Source organism: Callorhinchus milii, unplaced genomic scaffold (assembly GCF_018977255.1).
Source record: "Callorhinchus milii isolate IMCB2004 unplaced genomic scaffold, IMCB_Cmil_1.0 Scaffold8, whole genome shotgun sequence".
In the NCBI taxonomy this organism is placed as follows: Eukaryota; Metazoa; Chordata; class Chondrichthyes; order Chimaeriformes; family Callorhinchidae; genus Callorhinchus; species Callorhinchus milii.
In genome coordinates, this window is record NW_024704749.1 from 16112531 (window position 1) to 16139555 (window position 27025).

The following is a 27025-nucleotide window of genomic DNA, read 5'->3' on the forward strand; positions in this document are numbered from 1 at the left end:
TTTGAGTACGTCAGGGTAAAAGATGAATAGGATATGAGGATATGAACAGTTGTACAGCCAGCACAATGCCAACAGATCAATGACCTACAAATACTTTTGAAAAGGCTGATTTTCTTTGGTACCATTTAAGTTTGTGTGTAAAGGTGGTTTGAGTAAAGCAAACAACATTTCCATCTCAGACAGCCAAAGAGGATACCCTGTGCAGGATCATATCCTGTATCAAGTTTCAAGGACACACTATCCTCCTCTGGAACATGACTGATGTGACTCACTGGTGATTAAACTATTAAATAAAGAGTGACCTAATGTAAGATAGTGGCACACTGATGTAGATACTGAATGCCTTTAGACTGGGATTGAAACACAATCTGAATTCAGAATCCTTAAGTAATGAATAGGAATTTCCTCGGTGCATAACATCCATGTCCCGTTCTTTTTTGGTCCTCGGGTATCTGACCACGCTTAAGTGCATGGCCCCAATCGACCTCGGCAATTTTCTCCACCCCAACTCCCTCTGCAAAAGTAAGGCTGCTGCATGTCACCCAACTCCTCCACACCACCATTGACAACCAAACTTTTTGGCTACTACATCTATCCTTAACTCCAGGATTGCTGGATTCTTGACAGGTAGTCTTAACAGTAATGCTGTTAAACCAAGACAATCACGTGGTTCACAATGAAATCTTACGACTGATCTTAGGGTTCAATAAAAATAATTTCTACTCTGCGTCTAATGTCAGCATCTTGAGGATTCACCTACATTTCCTTCTGTGATGTCCCCACGACAGGGCAACCGGTGGAAGATTCAAAGTTCTGTGCCATTGTATCACCCTCGGTAGTAGCTTTAAGCATTTTAAGTACATTTTGCATTTTGCATCAATCAAAGAGGCCAGCCTAGGGTTAACTAAAACTGGAGTGCAGGCTGTTTCAGCTCAGTTGTCACCTGACCTGGTCTTCAATAAAATCCCCAAAGCTTATTCCATTCCTCAGTGCAGAACCACTTTTAGTTGAGACAGGAAATGCCCAGACGGAGATGTATGTTTCCTTTCTCTGGCATAAAAAAAGCTCTCAGTCAGTAGATTTGTGACTGCAAAGTAGAGATAACCCAGGGAATCGTACACATTACTTCCACCTTTTGTTTCACAACTTTGAAACTTTCCTGAGTTTTACACCAAAATTGAGATTGGTTTTCATTCCTTGTACATGCAGAAAGCTCATTAACCTCTGCAAACCCTTGTTGGCTGATTTTGAGAATGTTAGCCCCCATCTCTTGTGGAGCCCTGGTAAATATGAGTGCTATGACCTGTGTGGGATTTATTATTGGGTGGATCAGGGGCCGCTACAATATTCATGTATGATAATACATATTAAAAAAAAGTATCAAAGAAGTTTCAAATAACAGCTATGATCTGACTTTTGTATTAAGAGAGCCGAAACTGCAAGTTGTTTGAACGCACGGCTGCATAAGTGATATATTGTGAAAATAAACGAGTGGGCAGTTAGTGAGATAGTGAGGTGTTCCTCAATGTTCGTGTTTGTTTCTGGCAACTGTATCTTTGTGGGTCAACAGCAGAGCTGAAGGGAAGATAGAGCCTTAAACAACAACAATAAATTACATTTGTATAAACGCCCTTCATGTCGGGAATGTCTCAAGCTGCTGGGCAGTCAAGCTGAGGGTTGGGATCAGGAGGGGCTGAGGGAAGGAGGGTGACCAAAGGTATGGTCGAAGAGGAAGGTCTTGTTAAACATTAATGAGCATTTCAACTAGCAATAAGGTGCTGATTGTACTCAGTGTGCGTCTGGAATAACCATAAACTGATTTTGAACGAGAAATAATAATCCTTGCATTTGGTATCGCGCCTTTCATGTCAGGAGGACGTCCCGAAGAGCTTCATAGGATGTACTGTGAATTGGAGTGATTGTCTATTTGTGGGTGAACTCGGCAACCAATTTGTGCACAGCAATGTCCCACAACCAGCCATGAAGTGAATGGCCAATTTTATTTGAGGGACTGATTGCCAGGACACTGGGAGAAACTCGCTTCCCTTTTCATATAGTGCCATGGGATCTTCAAAACCATCTGTACAGGCAGACAGGACCTCAGTTTAACGTCTCATCCGAAGGACTGCACCTCCGACGAGGCAACATCGCCCCAGTGCTACATTGGTGTGTCATCTCAATGTAAGTTCAAGTCCCGACATGGAGCTTGAACCCACAACCTTCTGATCAAGAGGTGAGCCTGAACGACACACAAATGGCTGGCTGGAAGAAGACTAGAGCTCGATACTTCCAGGAGAAACTGTAGGTTCAGCCATGTACCTCAGATAGTTTTGTTGGAATATCTTTAATGTCCATTATCATCTCTTTGGTGGTTCTGGTTGCAATAGAGTCAATGCTAGGAAGGCACATGAACCAAAATTGAGATAGCTTTCCCATCCTTAATAATAATAATAATAATAATCCTTGCATTTGATATAGCGCTTTTCACGTCGGGAGGACGTCCCAAAGCGCTTCACAGAACACACTGTAAAGTGAATTGACTGTATATTTGTGGGCGAGTTGGGGATTGAAAATGACCAATTTATTATTGTTTTTGGTTTTGGAGGGAATATTATTAGGGCTCTGTGTGGAGTAAGGAAACTGGCCCAAGGTTTCGCCCTCTGCCTGGAACTGAACTCAGGTCTCTCACTTGCAAAGCGAGTGCTCTAACCACTGAGCTACAGGACTCCACACAATCCTTGTGTACACAGAGAGCTCATTCATCTCTGTTTTTCCTTCCGAACTTCCCTATTCACATGGTTTGATGGTAACTTCATGAGCTTTGACCATATAAGTACTGCTATCCCCCGATTCTTTGTGCAGCACAATGCTGTGCTGAGCAAGCAAATGGGCGACAGCCCATTAGAAGAAGAGAAATTGACCCCGATGGCACAGTCTGTTGCCTTCCTTATTCGGCAGAAGTTGTTTGCTGTGATTGAGCATTTTTAAGTCAGGTCCACCAAAAGTCGGGGGGGAGCGGATAGGAATAAAACACCATGGTAAACGGATCTCATTGAAGGATATAAGAACAATAATCATTAGTAATAATTCTTGCATTTGATATAGCGCCTTGTCATGTCTTCGAGACGTCTCAAAACGCTTCACAGAATATACTGTAAAGTGAATTGACTGTACTACTATATGCTGTACTATACAACACAGTAAGTTCACACTCCATTTAAAAGAGTTCCTGTTCTCATTCTAATGAAAGGGTTCATGTGTTAGTGAGCTGAGCTTTTTTCAGTCTTTCTGCACCTCCCATTACCTTAATGCTCTGACGCTCCGAATTCCTATGATTCCATGTTTTACTCCTTGTCTTAATTTGCCCAGATCTATCATTTTAATGTGCAAAAACGTGCTGAGGTAACCTGCAGTCGCGTGCTGGTAAGTGTGAGGAAGTGCACCAACAGCAGGAACAAAAGAGTTCACAGGCAATGAGAAAAGAGCGTGGATAAAAAAAATTTGAAAAGTGAAATGTGGTTTAAAAAAAAAACTACTGAATAATAAACTACCCACTACTAAAACCGCTTTAAAGCGTGTAGTTAAAAAAATAGCACATTAACGCCATTCCCTCAGATTGAAACTTACAAATTTACAACACTTACCATTCTGCTAGCTCTCTGAAGGAGCTATCTATTCAATCCCATTCTCCTGTCCCCACCTCCACCCTTTTACATTTCTCCTTAAATGTTTTTAATGAATCAGACCAACTCGGCTCACATCCGTCAACATTATTAAATGAAAACTGCAACTCCTGTGATCCGTAAAGGCTGTTTGATCTTTTTCTGTAAGAAGACTGGAACGTGGGATGTTCTTTGTTGGCAAAAAAAATTCTAATCAACAAAGCCGTTGCAGGAAGTCTCCCTCCTTGCAGACCTTGGCACATTAAACTAAAAGCGTAGGTTCCTTTTTCCTCTCCAAAAACAGGCTACAGGAATTAACGATTTATTAAAAGGAGAATCAACACATCATCGGGGTGTGGTAGGTGGAAACTGCTGCTAATGGAGATTGGATAACATTTCTGACCCCTCTCTCAGTGGAATGTTAAGATGGCTGTGAGCAGATAATGACCAGCCACTTTTTCCACACAACAACTAAGCACTACCCCTTGAGCAATTCAGCACTACCTGAAATTGGGTGATACAGAAAATGATCTCAAACGGCGAAAATCACTGCAAGCCTCAGGGCAAAGTAAAGTACGGGCGTGGCGTGAACAGGGGTTTGATCAGTTGATCATTTGTGGAGTTCTCTAGCATATTGTTTAGAGCACTCGCCACGCAAGCCAAGAGGGTTTGATTTCGGGGCAGGGCAAAACTTTAGGCAAGTTTCCTTACTCCGCACGCCTCTTACACCTAGCAGTAAGAAGGAATCCGGTTGTTAGTCGATTGGCAGATCGCTATCTGGGGATAATAATCCCTCAAAGAAAGTAGACCAACCAGAAGCATAATTGAACACAGTAATGTCCCACAAATAGCCATAGAGTGAGTGACCACTTTTATTAAGTGGATCGATGGCCAGGGCACCGGAAGAAACTCCCTTCTCTTTTCAAATAGTGCCATGGGATTTTTATCATCCACTTGAACAGGCAGACGGGACCTCAGTTTAAAAATATAAACTTTAACATTAAAACTGTGGTAAATACAGTTCCTGCCTCTTGCTTTCGTTGAGCATGCACCAGTTGTCACCTTGCAGTGATCGGTCGGTTGGAGACCCATAGTGTTGATATGTTTAAGAGGAAGCTAGATATACACATGAGAGAGATTAACAATAATCCTTGCATTTGATATAGCGCCGTATCACACTGGAAGGACACTCGGTGATGGAGCCAGGTTTTGCTACCGGGGAGACGATGGGTAATTAGTGGCACCACCTTCCTATCATTTTTCACACTGCCTTATACCTCCCACTCAAACTCTCTTACCGTCGTTCTCCTCTCTCATAATATGCTTGAAAAGCTGCCACCTAAAGGCTACTGGGAGGGACACTGCTATATAATAATAATAATAATCCTTGCATTTGATATAGTGCTTTTCACGTCTTCTCGACGTCTCAAAGCGCTTCACAGAATATGCTGTACAGTGAATTGACAGTATATTTGTGGGCAAAGCGCAGCAGCCAATTGCGCACAGCGGTGCCCACAAACAGTCGTGGATTGAAAATAACCAATTTATTATTGTTTTTGTTTTTGGAGGGATTATTATTACAATTTCTATTTTCTGCTGACACATTTTCTATCTTTCTCTTACTCTAACTTTCATTCTCTCTCTCCCTCTCTCTCTCTCTCTCTCTCAGACAGTCACTTTGATTCTCTGCGTGTCTCTAACTCTACACTGTACTGTAGTAAACTTTTGAGTAAAAAAAACACTTAAATCATGTTGCTGATCGTTGTGGTGGTGAGCCCTACGGAGTGAAAAATACAGGTTAATTGGTCTTGGCTGAGGCAGCAATTAGTGGCCACAATTAGCCAAATCGTCCTGGATTAAGGAGAGTAAAAGTCAACCAGGGGTGGTGCCATCAATTGTTATCCAGTAACCCTGTACAACAAATGCAAATGTGTGCTTGTTTGCTTGATGAAAGTTATTCAATCTAGTTATTCAATCTAGGAGGACAGACATAATGTTAGTAACCCCCTGGATGGCACCAATAATTTGGGAAGGTTCCTTTGATTAAGAAACTTTTGGATGCAACATACAAGCGGCTACCATCGGAATGACTCTCTTTGCTGTTGCAAAGTAAGTAGAAATTGGTGTATCATTTGCCCACAAAATATACAGCCAATTCACTTTACAGTATATTCTGTGAAGCCTTTTGAACGTCTCGAAGACTGGCTTTGCTGTCATCAGCAGTTTCCTGGAATAATGTGGACTATGTGGCTCAGGAACTGGACTACCAAGACCGCCACAGAGGGTTGGCTTGATTCTGACATTCCGTTGCCAAACACATGACCTTGGAGCCAGTTCAACTCCAAGGAGACCCCATACCACCCCTCCTCACCCCCTCAACTCACCCCAAAGGAGGAAAATCACATTGTGCTATCACAGTACACAAGGTAGTCAGAACAATGGTACAGTTAATGCACTGGTGGCGTACAAGAATTTTATTCAACCTGTTTGACATTTTGTTGTTGCCAGACACGTGCTGTGGTGGTGTGTTGTGGTGGTGAGCCCTACAGAATGAAAAATACAGGTTAATCGGTCTTGGCTGCGGCAGCAATTAGTCCTGGATTAAGGAGAGTAAAAGTCAACCAGAGGTGGTGCCATCAATTGTTATCCAGTAACCCTGTACAACAAATGCAAATGTGTGCTTGTGTGTGTGTTTGCTATGATGAAAGGAGAGAATTGGGGCGTATCGAATACCTTGCCAACTCGATGCTTAGCTTCACAAATAAAGAATGACCTCTTGCAATAAATCAGAAGATGCCGGCCTCATTATACCACTGCCTCAGGTTGAAGAAAAATCAAGCTATTAATTTTTTGACATCTGCATGATTATTAATATTTAACTCTTAAAACTCACCGAACTTGTACACTATCTTGGCTTCATATTCAACCCTCAGTTATACTTCCTATCTCACTGCCTTCGTCCACCTCTGCCACATCGCCCATCCTCACCTCTATCTTACATCAAACAGTGCTGAAATTCTCATTGATCCTTTTGTCTCTCACCTCAAATTTCCCGAAGCAACTGTTTTGCACTTCAAACGCAAATTGTTGCTGAAGCCCACTTTGTTCCGCAGATACACCCGGTTTCTGAAGGCTTTCCTGGAATCTACAGAGAAATACTTCATGCAACAACAACAACAATAAAATTACATTTGAATAGCGCCTTTCACATCAGGAGAACGTCCCAAGGTGCTGGACAGACAGAGTTGGGGTGGGGGAGGATGGAGGGCANGGGGGAAAGTATGGAGATCGAAAGCACAGTCGAAGAGGAGGGTCTTGAGGTGGGTCTTGAAGGTTACAGAGTAAATTATTACATCTTCACAGATATCCCTGAAAAGGTTCCTTAGGTTGGACTCAAGCCAGAGCAATCCCTGGTTGTCTTTAACACCAACAAATATTCCCGTTGGCAGGAGATCTCCCTGCAAAGAATGGAAACCATCCACAACCACATCATAATCAGATCAATTGGGAAGGTTGATTATCTCTACTGTTTAGACATGAATATGGTATTTTATCTTCCCTGGAGTGCAGAAACATTTGGGGAATTGGTTGCTGCTCTACAGCCTTGGTTCTACACAACACCCCGGAACAAATTTCCTTATTAGCACAGACCAAACTCTCAAGCCTATGTTCCAAAAGATCGGGGTCATTTCCATTATATAGCAATGGTGTTTAGTGGGACATTGGATAATATTGTTTATCTGTGAAGCGCTTTGAGACGTCTAGAAGACGTAAAAAAGCACTATATCAAATGCAAGGATTATTATTATTATTATTGTAGATGTCACATCTGAGGTCATCAGGCACTTCAAGTGGACAAAGCAAATGGTATTGAAGCAGCAGAGAGCAATGGGAAAATTGAGCTCCATAGGGAGTGTGATATTATATGACAAACCTTTTGCTTCTTTTAAGTATTGTGTGAGTGCTGATGACAAAGCTGGACATGTGTTATTATTTCCTTTTAGAAAATGGTGTGTGGGGTGGCTATTGAATGGAGCTTTAATCAGAGGGTTGCAGGTGTGGGTTGAATAATAGGGGAGGCAAACTATTTTCCAAGTACACCTTGAATAGCTTTGGGTATCAGGGGGTTTGTATGGAATTCTCAAACTTGTATCCACCTCGCGAAGGATCAACATCCTGCCTAATAATTAATTATAAGAGTCCTGTAGCTCAGTGGTTAGAGCACTCGCCTTGCAAGTGAGAGACCTGGGTTTGATTCCCGGCAGGGCGAAACCTTGGGCAAGTTTCCTTAATCCACATGTCTGATAATAGTCCCTCAAGAAACAAAGACAATAATGAAATTGGTCGCTTCAATTCATGACTGTTTGTGGGACACTGCTGTGCGCAATTGGCTGCCGCGTTTCGCCCACAAATATACAGTTAATTCACTTTACAGTATATTCTGTGAGGTGCTTTGAGATGTGAAAGCGCTATATTAAAATGCAAGGATTATTATTGGTGGCAGTATTATTGATTAGAAGACTTATAACCATGTAAATGTCTAATATCCAATTAGTGACCATACTTGTAGGTTCTCTTTGGGGCTGAGTTGTCTCCAAGGTGACGAGACTGGCAAGTCTTGGTAGTCCAGTTCTCGAGGCAAGGAAACCTTCAGTTCTTCAGTGTACTGTTGATGAGAGACCAGCTAGCCTGGCCAGTCATTGGTGGCCAGGCTAGCTGGTCTCTCATCAACAGTAGATTAGAGGGGCAGGCCAGTTATTGGTGGCTGGGAAACCTCCTATTTGGTTGCTGTTCACCCCAAAGAAAAAACCCTACAATAACAACAACAATACCTTACATTTATGTAGTGGGCAGCGTCTCGGAGCACTTAACAGTGCCGGAGCTTAACCCTGAGCAAAGGGGAGGGAGGAGGTGACCAGAAGCCCAGTCGAAGAGGAAGGTCTGCAGTCGTGACCTGAAAGAGGGGAAGAGGGAAGGGAGGACTGTTCGGGTGGACATTAAAGGACTGTTTGAAAAGAGAAGTGAGTTTCTCCCGGTGTCCTGGGCTACCATGCCCCTGATTAAACTGATCATTCACATTCTGGCTGTTTGTGGGATTTTGATGAGAAAAAGTACTATATTTGATATAAGGATTATAAAAATAATCGTAGCATTTGATATATCGCTTCTCACCAGGGGGAGGTATCTCAAAGCCCTTCGTAGAATTCACTATATTTGCAGGTAAACACTAGAGGGAGCCCATTTCCACACAGCATTGTCCCACCACAGCCATTAAGTGAATGATTACTTTTATCTGGCGGATTGGAACAAAAACAGAAGTAGCTAGGAACACTCAGCAGCATCTATGGCGAAAGAAAAGTGAGTCAATGTCTAGTTCTGACGAAGGGTCGTGGAACCAAAACATTGACTCAAATGCTTCCTCCACAGATGCTGCCTGACCTGCTGAGAGTTCTCAACCACGTCTGTTTTTCTTTTCAGATTTCCAGCATCTGCAGTATTTTGTGTTTTGTTTATCTGGGGGATTGTTGGCCAAGACACCCGAAGAAAACCCCCTTCTCTTTTCAAATAATAATAATAATAATAATCCTTGCATTTGATATAGCGCTTTTCACGTCGGGAGGACGTCCCAAAGCGCTTCACAGAACACACTGTAAAGTGAATTGACTGTATATTTGTGGGCGAACGCGGCAGCCAATTGCGCACAGCAATGTCCCACAAACAGTCGTAGATTGAAAATGACCAATTTATTATTGTTTTTGGTTTTTTGGAGGGATTATTATTAGGCTCTGTGTGGAGTAAGGAAACTTGCCCAAGGTTTCGCGCTGCCTGGAATAGTGCCATGGGATCCTTAATATCCGTCCGAACAGGCAGGCAGAAAAGTCTCATCTGAAGAGTAGCCCCTGAACCAATACAGTGCACCTCCAGCATTGCACTATAGTCAGCCTAGACCATGGGCTTGGACCCCAAACCTTCTGACTCTGAGGTGAGAGGGCTGTCAACTGAGCAACAATGAAACACAATATTACGGCATTGAAGTTGGATGCACTGGAAATCGAGCTTTGAAATGTAATTGAACTCAAATAAATTGTGTCAAGGGTCATAATTATTTCATCTACAACAGTCAAATCACTACACTTCACAAGGCAGAAATGGCATTCATAATAATAATATAATAATAATGCTTGCATTTGATGTAGCGCTTTTCACGTCTTCTCGACGTCTCAAAGCGCTTCGCAGAATAGACTGTAAAGTGAATTGACTGTATATTTGTGGGCGAAACACGGCAGCCAATTGCGCACAGCAATGTCGCACAAACAGTCGTGGATTGGAAATGACCAATTTATTATTGTTTTTGGAGGGATTATTACTCGGCGTGAGACATTTTCTATCTTCTGCTGACACATTTTCTGTCTTCTTTTCTCTAACTCTCATTCTCTCTCTCTCAGACAGTCACTTTGATTCTCTGCATGTCTCTAACTCTACACTGTACTGTAGTAAACGTTTCAGTAAAAGGCATGTGGAGTAAGGAAACTTGCCCAAGGTTTCGCCTTGCACAATCATGTGCAGTGAAGCCGTTTCTGACATCTTCGTGACATGAAAGGCAAATCAAATGTTCAGCACAACCAGTTTTGTTGAACTGACAAAGCTGGCAAACCTAATATTGTTTCCTTTCAAAAATGTTCCCCAGCCTGACTCGGTAAGAGGAAAAAATATGAACTGAATGATTTTGTTCACCGTGAAGAGTTTCTCAAACCTTGCATCCACTTCGTGAGGGATCAAACCCCTGCCTAATAACTAATCAGAAGACTTATAACCAAGTCCTATAACAACAACAACTAAATTACATTTGTATAGCGCCTTTCACATCGGGAGGACGTCCCAAGGCGCTGGACGGACAGAGTTTCAGACCCGAGCTGGGGGTCGGGGTGGGGGAGCAGGGAAATTGAAAACACAGTCGAAGAGGAGGGTCTTGAGGTGGCGAGGGAGAGACAGAGGGCCTGTGGGATGGAGTTGCAGAGGGTGGGGGCAGAGTGGCGGAAGGCCCGCCCGCCGATAGTGGGGCGAGCAAGGCGGGGGATGTGAAGCAGGCCAGAGCCCACTGAGCGGAGGGAGCGGACAGGATGGTAGGAGGGTTAGGAGGTCCGAGAGGTAAGGGGGGAGCAAGACCATGGAGGGCTTTGAAGGTGAGGACCAGGATCTTAAACTGCGAAGAGGAGCCTAGGGTTGTCCTTAGCCTCCAAGATTGTCTTGGAGTAGAACAATGATTTAGCAGAGGCAAGGGCAGTCACTGGTGGCCGGGATACTTCCTATTTTTTTTTTATTTTATTTTTTTTTAATTTGGTTCCTGTTTCCCTCACTAATTGGTAGAGTGGTTCTAGTTGTTTTTTTCTAGGTTCTCTGACAAACTGGAAAAGTCAGCACTCTGATTAAGAGTATCCAAATCAAACAACTCATACTCCTCTGCGCCTTGGTAAGTTTCTGCTTTTCTGGAATGAGGTGTGCGCTTTCTCCCAGAGGTAAGAAACCTTGGTCACATAATTCTGGAATGTTTTAGGTGTAGATTGGCAAAGGCTCAGAGAAAGACCCAGAGAAGTGCGTTGTGTTACTGCAGGAGTTTACCAGCAAAAACAGCTTGGCATTTCAAACTGACTGGCAAGCTTCATGCTGCTTGTTGTAATTAGACAAGCTGCAGGAAGCTCACCAGCGCTCTGCAATCATAGATTGCTTTGTTTCAGCAGATTAGTATCCAGCAGTGCTCAATGTGCAGTTGGTGGTCCCCAAGCCTTTGCACTTAGATTCAAGGCAAAAGTTGCATTGATGGAGATAACGAATAAATAATAATTTTTGCATTTGCCTTTCATGTCACGAGGACATCTCAAAGTGCTTTACAGCACCTGAATGCCATTTCTGCCTTGTAAAGCGTGGAAAGTGGTCCACGCCTTTGTCGGCTAGACTACAACAACAACAACAACAACAACAAGATTCCATTTATAGAGCGCCTTTCACGTCAGGAGGACGTCCCAAGGCGCTGCACAGTTGGGTCATGACCCGAGCAGGGGGGAAATGGTCAGGGTGAGGGGAGGGAAGGGAGGGAGAGAGGAGGGGGGAAATGGTCAGGGTGAGGGGAGGGAAGGGAGGGAGCGAGGAGGAGGAAGTGAGTCGAGAGGGGAGCTGAAGGCACGGTCAAAGAGAATAGACTATTCCAATACCCTCCTCGATGGTCACCCCAGCTCCACCACACACAAAATTCAATTAATCCAAAACTTCACTACCCATATACTCACCCGCGCAAAACTCTGTAACCTCATCACACCAGTCCTTGCAAGGCTCCACTGGCTCCCAATTACCAAACGGAACAATTTCACTTGTTTTCAAATCCCTTTATGCCCTCGCACTTCCCTACCTATCCAATCTGCGTACCCGTCTCCACGACCTACTGCGTCAGCTCGGCTAGCTCCAGCCTCCTGTTTGTCCCTCGTACCCTCTGCTCCAGCATCGGCGCCGGTGCCTTCAGTCATTATGTCCTGAAACTCTGGAACTCTCTCCCTCAATCCCTCTGCCTCCCTACCTTCAAATCCTGCCTAAAGACCTTCCTTTTTGATCATGTTTGTAATCACCTCCCCCTGGCTCGGCCTCAGACTCCACCACTGTCAAGCGCTCCGGGATGCTACCCGGCCTGTTGGGTGCTATATAAATGCAAGTTGTTGTAAAGTAGTGATTTTTGTAGGTGTAATAATTATGACCCATGACACAATTTATTTTAATTTTATTTTATTCCAAAGCACAAAATTCCAGGCTTGAACACCAGCATCCAACCCCACTAACACCCACATTTCATCCAATAATTGGTGGAATGACGACAAATAACTAGAAGAATACAAGCCATATCAAATGCAAGGATGATTATTATTATTATTATTATAAAAAGTAAAAAAGTCATTCAGCTCCTGGTAGTGCACTGTTCCCAGAGTGTGCAAAATCAATCCTATTACAATCTCCCCCAGCTATTTAGTATTATGCCTTCTGCACTGATAACACCCAAGCTAATCTCCAAAGCTCTTTACAAACCAACCTAAACAAAAAGTGTTTTTCCCTGAATTGCATTTCTGGTGATTCCTTATAAGATCCAATTTGGTAATCACAGTACATGCAGTAGCTTTCCCATTACTTCTGCGCCCTAATTTCTGCATGGTTTTTCTTGACTGTGGAGAATCGGCAGACCTTAACCGAAGCAGGCGTGGGAGCCTCACTGTTGCACAGATATTCCATGGAAAGAATCTTGTGCGGCATATTGGTCACCAAGTACTTGTTGAGGTGGCTCTCTTCCTGCCAGGCTGCTTCAATACCATTTACTTTGTCCACCTGAAGCGCCTGATGGCACGCAGCTGTGACATCGACAATGTTATTCAGCGTTCCACCAAACATCGCTGCAATATAATAGAAGTGTCCATGATCTTTCGGCACATAGGCTTGAGATTCTGGTCTGCGTTCATATGGAAATTTGTTCCGAAGGATGTTAAAGTATCCAGGATGCAATACAGCAACTAATGGCGCAAATGTCTCTGCACCATAGTGGTTGGTAAATATTAAGTCTACATCTAAACAGTAGAGGTAATCCACCTCCCGAATTGATTTGTTCATGATGTGCTTGTTGATGATTTCCATTCTCCGCAGGGAGATCTCCTGCCAGCGGGAATATTTGACTGTGTTAAAAACAACCACGGATCGACCTGGCTTGAGTTCAACCCGAGGAACCTGTTCAGGGATATCTGTGAAGATGTAATAATTTACTCTGTAACCTTGCATGAAGTGTTTCTCTGCAGACTCCAAGAATGGCTTGAGAAACCGGGTGTACCTGCGGAACAAAATGGGCATTAACAACAACAACAACAACAAGATTCCATTTATAAAGCGCCTTTCACGTCAGGAGGACGTCCCAAGGCGCTGCACAGTTGGGTCATGACCCGAGCAGGGGGGAAATGGTCAGGGTGAGGGGAGGGAAGGGAGGGAGCGAGGAGCGGGGAAATGGTCAGGGTGAGGGGAGGGAAGGGAGGGAACGAGGAGGGGGAAGAGAGTCGAGAGGGGAGCTGAAGGCACGGTCAAAGAGAAAGGTCTTGAGACCGGCCTTGAAGGAGGAAAGGGAGGAAGCGGCGAAGGCACTGGGGGATGGAGTTCCAGAGCCTGGGGGCTGAGAGGCTGAAGGCCCGACCACCGATGGTAGGGCGGTTGGGGCGGGGGACGTGGAGCAGACCGGAGCCAGAGGAACGGAGGGTACGGGCAGGTAGGTAGGGGGATAGTAGGTTGGAGACGTAGGAGGGAGCAAGGCCGTGAATGGCCTTGTAGGAGAGGATGAGGATCTTGAAATCAATCCTCTGGGGGATGGGGAGCCAGTGGAGGCGAGCGAGGGTGGGAGTGATGTGGTCGCGGTGTCTGGTGCGGGACAGTACACGAGCTGCAGAGTTCTGAATGACCTGCAGCTTGTGGAGGGAGGTGCCGGGAAGGCCGGCGAGGAGAGAGTTCCCGTAGTCCAGCCTTGAGGTGACAAAGGCGTGAACCAGAGTTTCAGCGGCGTGAGGGGTGAGGTAGTGCCGTAGTCTGGCGATATTCCGGAGGTGATGGAAGGCGGTGCCGGTTGTGGTGCGGATGTGAGGGAGAAAGGACAGCTCAGGGTCGAACAAAACGCCGAGGTTCCTGACTGGCTTTGAGAGGTGGAGAGTGCAGCCTTGGATGCTGATGGTGTCAGCGCCTGAGGTGCGGAGGCGCTGACGTGAGCCAATCAGGAGGGCCTCGGTTTTTCGAAACGTTGAGCTGAAGAAAGTGACAGTAACAATTTGCATGGGTAAAGCACCCTTCACGTGGATAGTGCCTCGGAGCATGTAACCGCTGGGTAGTTTGTCTCCGAGCTGGAAGGGGGATGGGAGAATCACCAAAGGCACTGTCTTAGAAGAATGCCTTCAGATGTGATTTGAAGATGGGCAAAGAGGGGGGCAAGATAGAGGGATTAAGACAAGCAGTGCCAGAGATTCAGGGCAAAGTGGCCGAAAGCACGGCAACCAAATGTGTACAGGAGGGACTCGGGACATGCAGTGGACCTGTGGCAGCTGAGCAAAGGGGTAAAGTGAGCAATAGGGAGCCACTGGAGGTGATGTGATTGCCTGATATAGGTGAGTACATGAGCGGCAAAGTTTTAAACCATTTGGACCTTGTTAATAGTGGAGCTGGGGTCATGGATTCTTTCTACACAGCTACAGTTAACCCTGCAAGCCAAATAATAATAATAATCCTTGCATTTGATATAGCGCTTTTCACGTCGGGAGGACGTCCCAAAGCGCTTCACAGAACACACTGTAAAGTGAATTGACTGTATACTTGTGGGCGAACGCGGCAGCCAATTGCGTACAGCAATGTCCCACAAACAGTCGTGGATTGAAAATGACCAATTTATTATTGTTTTTGGAGGGATTATTATTAGGCTCTGTGTGGAGTAAGGATACTAGCCACCTCCCTTGCCTCCTTCAAGACCCATCTTAAGACCCTCCTCCTTAACCGTGCTTTCAATCACCTTGGTTCACCCCTGCCCTCCACCCTCCCTAATCCCGACCCCCAGCTCAGGTCTGAAACACTGACTGTCCAGCCTTTGGATGTCCTCCTCCCGTGAAAGGCCCTTTAGAAATGTAATTTTGTTGTTGCTGTTATCACGTCTTCGAGAACGTCTCAAAATGCTCCACAGAATATACTGTAAAGTGAATTGACTATATATTTTGTGGGCAAATGATACACCAATTTCTACTTACTTTGCAACAGCAAAGAGAGTCATTCCGATGGTAAAGTTTAGGGGCTTGTATGTTGCATCCAAAAGTTTCTGATCAAAGGAACCTTCCCAAATTATTGGTGCCAGCCAGGGGGTCACTAACATTACGTCTGTCCTCCTAAATTGAATAAGAAAAACTGTGATCAGTAGCATGATTTAAGTGTTTTTATTCTTGTACTTGTACAAGTTTATTTGTACAATGTAGAGTTAGAGACATGCAGAGAATCAAAGTGACTGTCTGTGAGAGGGAGAGAGAGAGAGAAAATTAGAGGAAGAGAAAGATATTAAAAAGACTCCCCAGTGTCAGTTGCGGTGGAGGTAATAAGGGAATGACCTTTAGGTGTACATATGGCGGCTTTTCAAGCGTATTATGAGAAACGAGAGCGACGGTAAGAGAGCTTGAGTGGGAGGTATGAGGCAGTGTGAAGAGTGATGGGAAAGTGGCGCCATTAATTACCCATCATCTCCTCGGTAGCAAAACCTGGCTCAGCCGCTGAGTGTCAGCAATGCAATATAATGTCAGGCTTGACTCGAAGGTGCAACAGCCAACAGCTGAGTCAGGCTCATATGCTATCAGGTGCTGAAAAGCTATGGTTTATGGCAAAAAGAAAGGCTCTGATACTCACGGTGCCTTCAATGCGAAGGGTTGTTCTACCTCGATTCTGAAACATAAGACAAATATTGTACTTCCTGTACAGCATTTAGTTGATTCTCCACAATTCAAGGGTCTCTGGATGTTGATCGATCAAGAGCAGGAGCCCTGGCTGCTTTTTCCGCTCTAACACAAGGCATGTTCAATGCCAGATCATTGCTGATCACTTCGCCCACAACATATACAGTCAAATTCACTTCACAGTATATTCTGTGAAGTGTTTTGAGACTCTCAATGACGTGATCAGGCACTATATATCAAATGCAAGGATTATTATCATTATTATTATCATGGTGTTGTTGCTGGCGTGGGCTTCAATTTCCCTCAATATCAGAGAGTGGACAATATGGGTAGCAGAGGATTTGGAGTAATTAATATGGAAAACCTGAAATCCACTGTGTGGTTTTGGCAGGCACAGATACTCACGGTGTCTGCGGTCCATTTCGTTGGATTTTCCTGACTCTTAAAGATAAAAACACATAGAGTATTTCTATTATAATTCTATAATTCTACACATAATTCTATTATAGGAACATAGGAACAGGAGTAGGCCATTCTGCCTGTTTCATCATTCTATTAAGAGCGTGGTTGATCTGTATCTCAATTCCAATAACCCGCCTTTGCCCCAAATCCCTTGATATCCTTACCTAATAAAAATCTATCCACCAATACCTACATCCAGACTTATGCAGTGGAGAGGATTAGGGGGTGGTGGGGGGTCTCTTGATGTTGATCAGAAGCAGGATCCTTGACTGCTTTCTCCTCTCTGACACATGGCTTGTGCAATGCCTGTTCAATGAAGTCACTGACTTGCCCACTGGTCACGGTGTTGTTGCTGGCATTGTTGGCCTCAGTTCCCCTCAATACCAGACAGTGGACAATGAGAGTAATGGGGGATTTGGAGTAAGTAATCTTAACCATTATTGGTGAAAAGTTGTAACCCCTATGGTTTGTAGCAGACAGACAGGATCAGATACTCACAGTGCCGGTGGTCTATTGTGTTCGGTATTCCTGAATCAAAAGGTAAAAAACAAATTAGAATTTTACTAACAATATAGTCAGAGTGTGTCTTGAGCCATGTCTACAATATAAACTTGCATTTGTTAAATTCCTTTCACGTTGGGCGGACATCCCAAGACAGTGAACAGTCAGGGATTAGGGATTAGGTTTAGGACCCAAGCAGGTTGGGGGGGTTGGGATCAGGGAGGTTGGAGGACAGGGAGGGTAGGAGCGTGGCCAAAGGCACGGTTGAGGAGGAGGGACTTTAGATGTGCCTTGAAGGAGGCAAGGGAGGGAGTGAGGCAAAGGGTCTGTGGGATGGAGTTCCAGAGGTTGGGGGCAGAGAGGCTGAAGGCTGGAATGCTGATGGTGGGGGACATGGAGCAGGGCGGAGCCTGATAAGAACATAAGAACATAAGAAATAGGAGCAGGAGTAAGCCATTCGGACAGGATCAGATACTCACAGTGCTGGTTCGGTATTCCTGAATCAAAAGGTAAAAAACAAATTAGAATTTTACTAACAATATAGTCAAGAGTGTGTCTTGGGCCATGTCTACAATACAATGCAATACAAAAATACATTTATTACACTCCTTTATTATTGGGAGGACATCCCAAGGCGCTGAACAGGCAGGGATAAGGGACTAGGGCCCAAGCGGGTGGGGGTTGGGATCAGGGAGCGTGGAGGGCAGGGAGGGTAGGAAGGTGGCTGAAGGCACGGTCGAGGAAGTGTGCCTTGAAGGAGGCGAGGGAGGGAGGGAGGGAGGGAGGGAGGGAGGGAGGCAAAGGGACTGTGGAATGGAGTTCCAAAGGGTGGGGGCAGAGGTTGAAGGCCCGACTTCTGATGGTGGGGCAAGCCAGGCAAGGGACATGGAGCAGACCGGAGCCTGATGAGCGGAGGGAGGGGACAGGTTGATAAGGGTCTGCCTAATTCTCCACAATTCTATCCTAACATGAGCTACAGTATGAACTGCATTGAGATGCAAAATTACTTTGGAAATGTCACCTTATATTCACAGTAAAGGAACCCATTAACTAAAAGGTTAGGAGAGTGAGCAGGGCAGTGGTTTAGCACTGACTTTTCACCTCTGGGACCTGGGTTCAGTTCCAGCCCAGACTGATTGGATGAAAGTCTCCACTGCCTCCATTCCATCAAGAATGGGGATCACTGACCTGATTTGCTCAACCACTTGCCCCACTCACTCTCCGAAATCCAGCAGCACTGAAGCCTATTAACTTAGCACCTCCCAAGATCCTACCTGGAACTTTCCCAATCAATACAAATCATTGTTAATGCTGATTAATTCCTTCACTGACTGAAGCCAAGGAGGGAGTTAAAAACCCAAAGTTAACAAACGACTCTTCCCAATTACTGACTTGCGTTATATTTACTGAAATAGTTTCCAAAAACTGTACTCTTCAAAATATCTGTTAAGATACCAAAGAAAGAAAAGATGTTGTTTTTTTGGGTGAGCTTTCAGCCACCTTGCCTCAACTTTCACAAACTTTCTCCTTGGATGTCTTTCTCTTTGAGTCCTCTTTGAACTCTCCTCCCTCTCCACTCCACTCTCAAACCTTTCTAAAGATCTACCAGACGGTGTCTTTAGATATCTCTCTCCTCCCCCCTTGCCACCCTCCCCGCCCATCTCCCAGCCTTCTCAGACTCCCACTCAAACTCTGTTTTGTTGTTAAACATGGCAGACAATTTCCAAACAGCCATGTTCCCAAAGACAGTTACCTTTCCTGGCTTTAGTGGGTAGAGGGTGCTGCACGGGCGAGGAGCAAACAACGAGCATCAAATGCAAGGATTATTGTTTAATCATTGACACTTTAAACACACCTACCGTAAATAAGACAGTGACAAAAGTAATAGAATGATGGCAGCCATTACTGTAAAATAAAAGGAAGTTGGCTCAGTAGAATTATAATGTGTTAATAATTCATTATCCCACATTATATGGTACAGTATCAAAACACATCCTAAATAACTCAATCAATGTGTATTTGGGGCAGAAAGTTATGGGTATGAATCTGGGTATGAGTTGTCCTCACAGCTTCATCCTTTTGGGGGTTCATATAAATCACAGAAGGAGGCCAGGATGTCTTTCATTACACATCCTCTTTGGTGAAGTAAGAAGTAGAGGCTGATTTAGCACAAAATCTATTTTATTAGTTGCCTTGCTGAGGCTCAAGAGCCTTTGAAACCTATGAAGCACAGGGTTGATAGGCAAGTTAGAGCCAGAGGATTGAAATGGATGAATACTTTGTGTAAGAGTCAGACCCAAGGTTCTAATAATAACAACTTGCATTTACATAACGGCCTTCACTGGGAATAGCGTCTTAACAATGGTGGAGTTTGATGTCGAGCTGGAGCAGGGGTGGACAAAATACGGCCCACGGGTCATATCCGGCCCACCCAAATGATTCTATCTGGCCCGTCATTGTGTCTAGCAATAGAAAAAATTATAGTTCGTTCAGTCCCAGAAAGTCGCACAAATTTTGCATTTGAATCTGACTGGGAACATCAGCCAGTCGCACGGCTTAGTTGTGCACCCGCTCTCTTAAGTGTTGAATCAGGCTGACGTCAGAAATGTACGGATTGGCAAATTTTCAAACACACGCCCAGGCTGAGATTACAACAGTGAGTTAGGTGATTGCACACAAAATCTTCAAAACCAGCAAACCATTCTCTGAAGGGGAAGTTACAAAGGAATATGTGGTTGACTCTGCCTTAGACAAGAAAAACCAGTTCGAGAACATTAGCTTGTCAAGGTGAACTACTGTGAGCCGTGTCGAGACTATCTCTGAGAAACTGTATGTGCAGTTACAAAATAAAGTAAGGAATTTTGCATGTTTTTCACTGGCACTCGATGAGAGTTGTGATGTCAAAGACACAGCTCGGTTGATAATTTTTATTTGAGGTATCTCCAAACATTTTGAGCTCACAGAAGAATTGGCATCAATGCAGTCAATTAAAGATATGAAAACTGGAGAAGACTTTTTGGAGGCAGTAAATAAGTGTATCTTAAAACTAGGAGTGGAGAAGTGGCCCGCCAGCCAAAATAATTGCCAACCCCTGAGCTAGAGAGAAAGGGCAGACAACTTTATGCATGGTCGAATAGGAAAGTTTTCAGGGTGCAATCTAAGTTGTTGTTGTGTACGGTAATGTTGTTGATGTGAAACAAAGTTCCTATTTCCTAGGCTTTCAGTTACCTGCCCATTGAAGCAATTATACAAGCTAAGGTTCTTCAGACGTGAAAGGAGACATCTCAGTCCTTAAAGAGATATATAATATTTTGAATGGGGTTGAAAAACTAAACCCAAAACGACCCCATTGATTCCATTCAGCCTAGATACTAATCTTAGAAACTTTCGCTGGACACCCTCCAAGTTCATCCTTCCTACAATTGGGTTCCCAAACTGAACATTTGCCTTTGTGTCTACTTTCTCTACCTGTAAATTAAATTCTAAAAACCTACAGATTTGAACTGCACGGATCTCTTTGCTCATCTACTCCTCCTAGTGATTCCCCATTTATAACTTAATCTCAACTACTAAACATCCATTTCATGTGTACTACCTCACACTTTGAGAATAATAATAATACTAAAAGTTATCCTTATATTCGATGTAGTGCTTTTCAAGATTGGAGAATATCTCAAAGTGCTTCAGAGGATAGTCTGGAAATTGTAGTGACTGAGCAACTTGTTGGAAATGCCTACGAGTAGGATGAGACAGACATGTAGAAATAGTAATTAACCATTAAACCCCTCAATCCTATTCTGCCTTTTGGCTGACCGCTACAAAAAACATTATATAGGAAGATAATTAACAGAGCAGGGAGGTTCAGTATCAATATGCATGGGTGCAGATGATAAATATTCATTTTATATGATCATGGCTGATCTGCATCATGGATTCAAAGGAATGAGTTCTTTCACCAAAGTTACTGCTCCGATTGGTTACCATTTTATACTGCTCCCTGTTTCTTGAGACGTCCTCCCGTCCATAAACTATATAAACAATTTTATTGTTGTGGTAAGGAGCAGGGTGTGGTGTGACGAGCAAATAGAATAATATTTGGTAAAATGAAAGGCATTCAGTTAATAATTAATAATAATCTCGTATACTTTAAAATTCATTTCATGCTTGCATTACCCACCCACAAAACACTATCATTGATTGAAAGTTCAAAAGTCTACTTACTAATTGATAAGAGTCTTGCTGCAAACGCGAGCCGACCCATTATATACGCTCCCGGTTCTTTTGTGCTGTTTCTGCCACGTATTCTGTGAATTGATCTGTGACAAACAGAAGGTTTTCTGGTTTGATCAATGGCCATTGGTCAGTGGGTTTTCCTCTAAGCAAAAATCCATTGCAGTTTTGAAAGATCAAAATAGATCCATTCGGTCAAATGCAAATAAGCTTTCGATTTGATTCCAAAACCTACAAAAGTCAAATATCTTAAGCTTCTAGGTATCCCAGTCCAATACCAGGTGCCAGTTTAATCATGTAAGAGACTTGGGTAAATAAACATGCCTGAAATGAATTTGAACCCACTTCCACATTGTGCAGCAGCACATTAGCATTGGTGTGAACTCCCCCTCACTGACTTCCAACATCCACTATTCCCATTTTACTAAAAATCCACCTCACTGATGGGTCCTGAGCTGAGTAAACAGACCAGCGCTTGCTCCCTCACAGATCTTATCGATAGAATGCAGACGGCTCAACACCAATCCATGTGTAGCTGATGGACTGAAGTCCGCATTCGGTGAAGCTCCCATTGCATCTCAGACCCTACCCTAGAGGCACCCACGCCGCTGCATCGGCCACATAGCAAGGGTCTGGGGTCAGCAAGGCTGCGGATGTTGTTAAGGAAGGAGAATTCGCTTCCAGGACAGGCGGACACGTGCTTCCCATGTTTGCCACAAATCCAATGATGAGGACCATTTATTTGCACTGACCCCTAATATCACTCCCGAGTGAGAGCAAGATTTGACTGTTGGTTCGAGACCAGATTTGAAAACAACAACAAATTACACTTTTATAGTGTCCTGCGTGCAGGAAAGACGTCCCAGGGCGCTGGACAATCGGGGGGGGGTTTGGACCCAAGCTGGAGGTTGGGTTTGACCCAAACTTGAGGTTGGGTTCAGGGAGGGTGGGATAGGGGTGGGGGGGGTTGACCGAAGGCACGGTCGAGGAGGAAGGTCTTTGACGGGACTTGAAGGAAGCAAGAGAAGGGGTGAGGCGTAGAAGGAACCAGAGGAGTAAGCGGATAGACCCAGTGAAGACCTGGAGATGGGGGACACAACACCAGCCACGGTTGGGTCACGGGGCATTCCCCCAAACCCCCAACCCCTTCCCCCCCCACTCCCTCCCTCCCTGTTGGGGGGGGGGGTGTTGGAGTGGAGGTATCAGCTCAGCAATCCGTGCATTCATCTCCTCTCAGCCCACAAACCACCTCTCCATCACTTGGAACCATCGCCTAAACATCCCCCCCACCCACCCCCCACCCCCCGGGGCAGAGAGCCGAGAGCAGGGCCTCCATACCCGCTGTTTGGGTGTCGGGTGCGGCCGATAATTCGATGCAAACAACATCCCTCCATTACCCTCCGGACGCCGCACCTTCTCTTCCTCGTTTAACGCCACCGCCGCCGCACCCGAATCTGCTGCGGACTTTATCGATTCCCCAATGCAAATAGGTTATTATTATTATTATTATTATTATTATTATTATTATTATTAGCCATGAACATTGCTCCTCCAAAACACCTTCTCATTTAGAACTCACCCTTTCTGTCTCTCGAGGAGGGAGGGAGGGAGGGAGGGAGGGAGAGGGAGAGAGAAAGAAAAAAAGAAAAAGAAATAGAAAGGAAGAGAAAGAGGACACCAGATACTCGCCAGAAACTTGCATTTCTTCACCCAAAATGTTTCAACCCCGAAAAAAAAACCCCGACTCGCAGTGCACTGAAGCGACTGACTGCGAGACCTCAACTCACCTGTGTTTCCTTCTGAAAATAGATCGGTCACGAAGCTCTGCTCAGCAGTTAATCAAACGTTCCTCCCTCTCCCTCTCCCCCTCCCCCGCGAGTGATGATTCCCCCCAAAGAAACAGAACTGAGTAACAACGGGTTCGAGGAACTATAAAAGCCTCAAAGGAGAAACTGGAATAACTGGAGATGTCTGGGTTTGGAGCTCAGGGATGGTTCCCCATCAGTGCCGCAACGTTCAGCTCTGATCTTCTTTTATTTGGGGGGGGGACAGTCTGGAAAGTACAACTAAAAGCTCTTATGGTTATCGACCAATACACTCAGTCTCCCTCCCGATCTCAATCGCAAAACGTTTCCTTTGCACTTACGACTACAGTAACCGACACCACTTCCTGAGAGTCGAAATTTGCCAAAAGTGCAAACCCCTCAATACAGGCGCTGCTTTTCAATGATATCAGCCTCGTATTTGCATGAAATATTTCCCCCATAAAATACACCGCACCCCCCTCCCCCCCTCTCCACCCACCCACACACACACACACACACTGTACTTCCCTCTTTCCTGTGAACAGATGGGTCTTCTCAGACCCAATTTGTTTACGTAACGTGGGGGGTTCTATTTTTGGCACATCATCCACCAAAACACTGGAGAAAGACACTCAGGCTTTTGAATACACACACACACACACACACATATATATATATATATATTTATTTCTTTGTTAAAATATTCATTGCGACATGTGTGTCTGACCTTGATCCCAGTTTTCCTGCTTTGGATCGGGGTGGAGAGGGTGCCAGGGAGAGTCGGGATCATTCCACCTGTGAGACCCCCCCCCCCCCCCCGGGAGGGGAGGGTGAAGGGGGGGGGGGGGGGCAGAGGAGAGAGAGAGAGGGAGAGAGAGAGGAGGGAGAGAAGCAACATTTGTCGTGATGATGGTTTGTGTCACTCACACAATCTGCAGCCGTCTGAGCAGAAATAATCCAAGAAAGACGCAGAAACTGTGCAGCTTGTTGTCCAATACTCAGTAACCATTTACTCTCCCCCTCCTTCCCCCCCGTTTTAAATGTTGGATCTGTGTGCATAAAACGAGGAATAAAGTCCATTCCTAAACGCAATCCCCCCCCCCAGCTTGTGCCCGCCTCCATCATATGCAACATGGCCATTTTAGTTGTATTCACGAGAAACTGACTGACTGGAGCTTTTCTCCCCCCACCACAGCCATTGGATTTGGAGACTCTTATGAGCTGTGTTTCAGTTGCTGTACAGCAATCCTCACCCAATGCAAACCGTGTAAAAGGGACGAGTTCTCCTCTCTCCCCTTCCCCCCCCCACCCCCAGTCTCTTGTTTTGTTTGTGTATAAAACACAGAGAGAGAAATTCCGACCACCATTCATTTGCCAATTCAATCAATTACACGTTTGAAAGGAATCAGCCATCGGCATTGCGTAAACCAGAGGGAGATATGGTGAGGAAATGATGAGATGGGATCCTCGGGTAAGTGTGATTTTTTTCCCCTTCCCCCGTTTTTACACAAAATTGCTAAATGTACCGAAAATTGCGGACCTCTCATGTTTTTTTTTAAAAAAACACACACACACACACACGTACACACTCACCCAAAAGCTGTCGACTCTGCTATTGGATTTGATTTGCAGCAAATGCAAAGCTTTGCCTCGCGTTTAAAATGCTACTGAAACCACTTCGGGGGTTGGCATTAGTCGCCGCCTTTATAGTTTGTGCCTTATTTGTGATTGTGTTGTTGCTAATGGTTGGAAATAGCTTTATATAGATATATATCTATATAAAAAAGGAGGTTTTGCAAAGCAACATCATTTTTAACATATATATATATACAGGTAGATAGATAGATAGATAGATAGATAGATAGATAGATAGATAGATAGATAGATAGATAGATAGATAGATAGATAGATAGATAGATAGATAGATAGATAGATAGATAGATAGATAGATAGATAGATAGATAGATAGATAGATAGATAGATAGATAGATAGATAGATAGATAGATAGATAGATAGATAGATAGATAGATAGATAGATAGATAGATAGATAGATAGATAGATAGATAGATAGATAGATAGATAGATAGATAGATAGATAGATAGATAGATAGATAGATAGATAGATAGATGCTGTTGCATAACAGAATGCCCAGTGGTTATGGTAAAGGGTGTCACCTCTGCGCTCTTTGGGGTGTGCGGTTGAGCGGGTACAGTGTAAAGCCGGAGCCCTGTTGTGTTTGGTGCTCAGCGCCTCCCACTCCCCGTGAAATCGTGTGGAGGATCCACAGTGCCCAATGAGGTCATATGGTTCCTGACACACAATAGTCGGTGCATTTCAAATGCAAACCCATTCCGCACTTCCTGACCATTTTACTGGCGACCATTCAACTGCAGGTGCGATGGTCCCTTTGAAATAAAAATGCACGATTTGGACCTGGATTTTTTGTTGGTGGCTTTGATTTTTTTTTTTGGGGGTGGGTGGGGGGGGGGAGGGCGAAAAATCCTGTTGATTCATAATTTTCTTTCGGTTTGATGCACGGTACCCTGCACCCAGTCGTTGAAAAAAACAAAGCATCATTTATTTATTTCACAAGAAAAATATCTAATAACACGCTCCTGCCTTGAAGACGCTGAATGTTGTGAGGGTGCTGTTCACTCAGTGAATATTAATGGGTGGAAGGACAGATAGAAAAGGAAAGGGGGATTCTTGGGTTGATAACACGGTGAGAGTAAATACAAAAACAAAGTGATATTAAATTTACAGTACAGTACGAATTACATTTTACACATCGAAGGGCATCGAAGGGCATCTTAAGGCGGTTAACAGTGCTGGGTGGGCACCCAAGCCAGAGGAACCGAGGACTGGGACCGAGGGAGGGTGGAGAGGGGAAAGATGATCAAAAGCGTGGTCAAATAGGTACATTTTGAGATGTGCCTTGAATGAGGAGAGCGAGCAAGTTGGAGGGACTCTGGAATGGAATTCCAGACATCGACCATCATGTTCTTCTGGCAGAACACGGGCTAGCCCACGCTTGGAGTACTGTGAGTAGTTCTGAGGACCCAATTGCAGTAGGACATTGGAGCTAACAGAGTGTGACAAATCTCAAATCCATTCTTAGATCAAGCAAATACTGGGGCCAGGTTAGGGTGAGGGTAAGAAGTCTAATGTACAATTACTGACGTGACAGGCGCTATACAAATGTAATTTGTTGTTGTTGGCCATTTGGGGTTAGATCTGAACTGAAAGAATGGACAACAGGGCAATAGTGAATCAGATGCCTAGTTTTAGAAGGGTTTCTGGAAGGATAGTTGAGGCCTAGCTATTGGATAGAATACAGAATAGGCTGAGACTGTAGTGTAGTATTGGGGAGTACTGCCTTTTTGGAATTCCGTCCTGCAGATGAGATGTTAAACTATGGTCGCCTCAGCCAATTCAGGTGGATGTTGAACATCCCCATAACATTATTTGAAAAGAAAAGAGAAGTTTCTTCCAGTGTCCAAGTCAACAATGCTCAGGTATGTCATTAGACCCTACCTGTGGTATGCTGTTCAATTAATAATAATCCTGGCATTTAATATTGCACCTTTCACATTGGGGGGACACTTGAAAGTACTTCACAGGATATATTGTAAAGTGTTGAGACTGTATATTTTGCGGGCCGGTGGGTTCATTCTTTTAAGCACATACTTAAATCCAAAGTGGCTCTATTTATAGGGAAACTAAATAGTTGCCTAGGCAGCAGATTTCTGAGAGAAGTGAATTGTTTTTTTTAACCCTTCAGTTAATTCAATTGAGATGGGAGGAATTGCAGTGACTCTTGTGTTCTAGCACTGGGGAGGGCCTTTAGGCATATTAAGATAAATTCATCTCTCTATGT

At 44.4% G+C, this 27025-nt stretch overlaps 1 protein-coding gene and 1 pseudogene across 8 annotated transcripts; one reads left to right on the forward strand and one right to left on the reverse strand.

Moving 5' to 3' along the window:
* Nucleotides 1-2814: 2814 nt before the first annotated feature.
* LOC103183107 lies at nt 2815-7306 on the forward strand (annotated as a pseudogene).
* A 5111-nt stretch (nt 7307-12417) lies between these two features.
* gbgt1l5 (globoside alpha-1,3-N-acetylgalactosaminyltransferase 1, like 5) lies at nt 12418-24183 on the reverse strand. Of its 8 annotated transcripts, none has more exons than XM_042337130.1 (9): nt 23873-23949; nt 21332-21426; nt 18970-19015; nt 17590-17607; nt 17108-17137; nt 16553-16588; nt 16101-16136; nt 15458-15592; nt 12418-13518 (listed from the first exon to the last, which is right to left on the reverse strand). In XM_042337130.1, the coding sequence occupies exons 2-9, from the start codon at nt 21369-21371 to the stop codon at nt 12828-12830; spliced, it is 1032 nt and encodes a 343-aa protein (XP_042193064.1). In that variant the 5' UTR covers nt 21372-21426; nt 23873-23949; the 3' UTR covers nt 12418-12827.
* Between the last annotated feature and the right edge of the window lie 2842 nt (nt 24184-27025).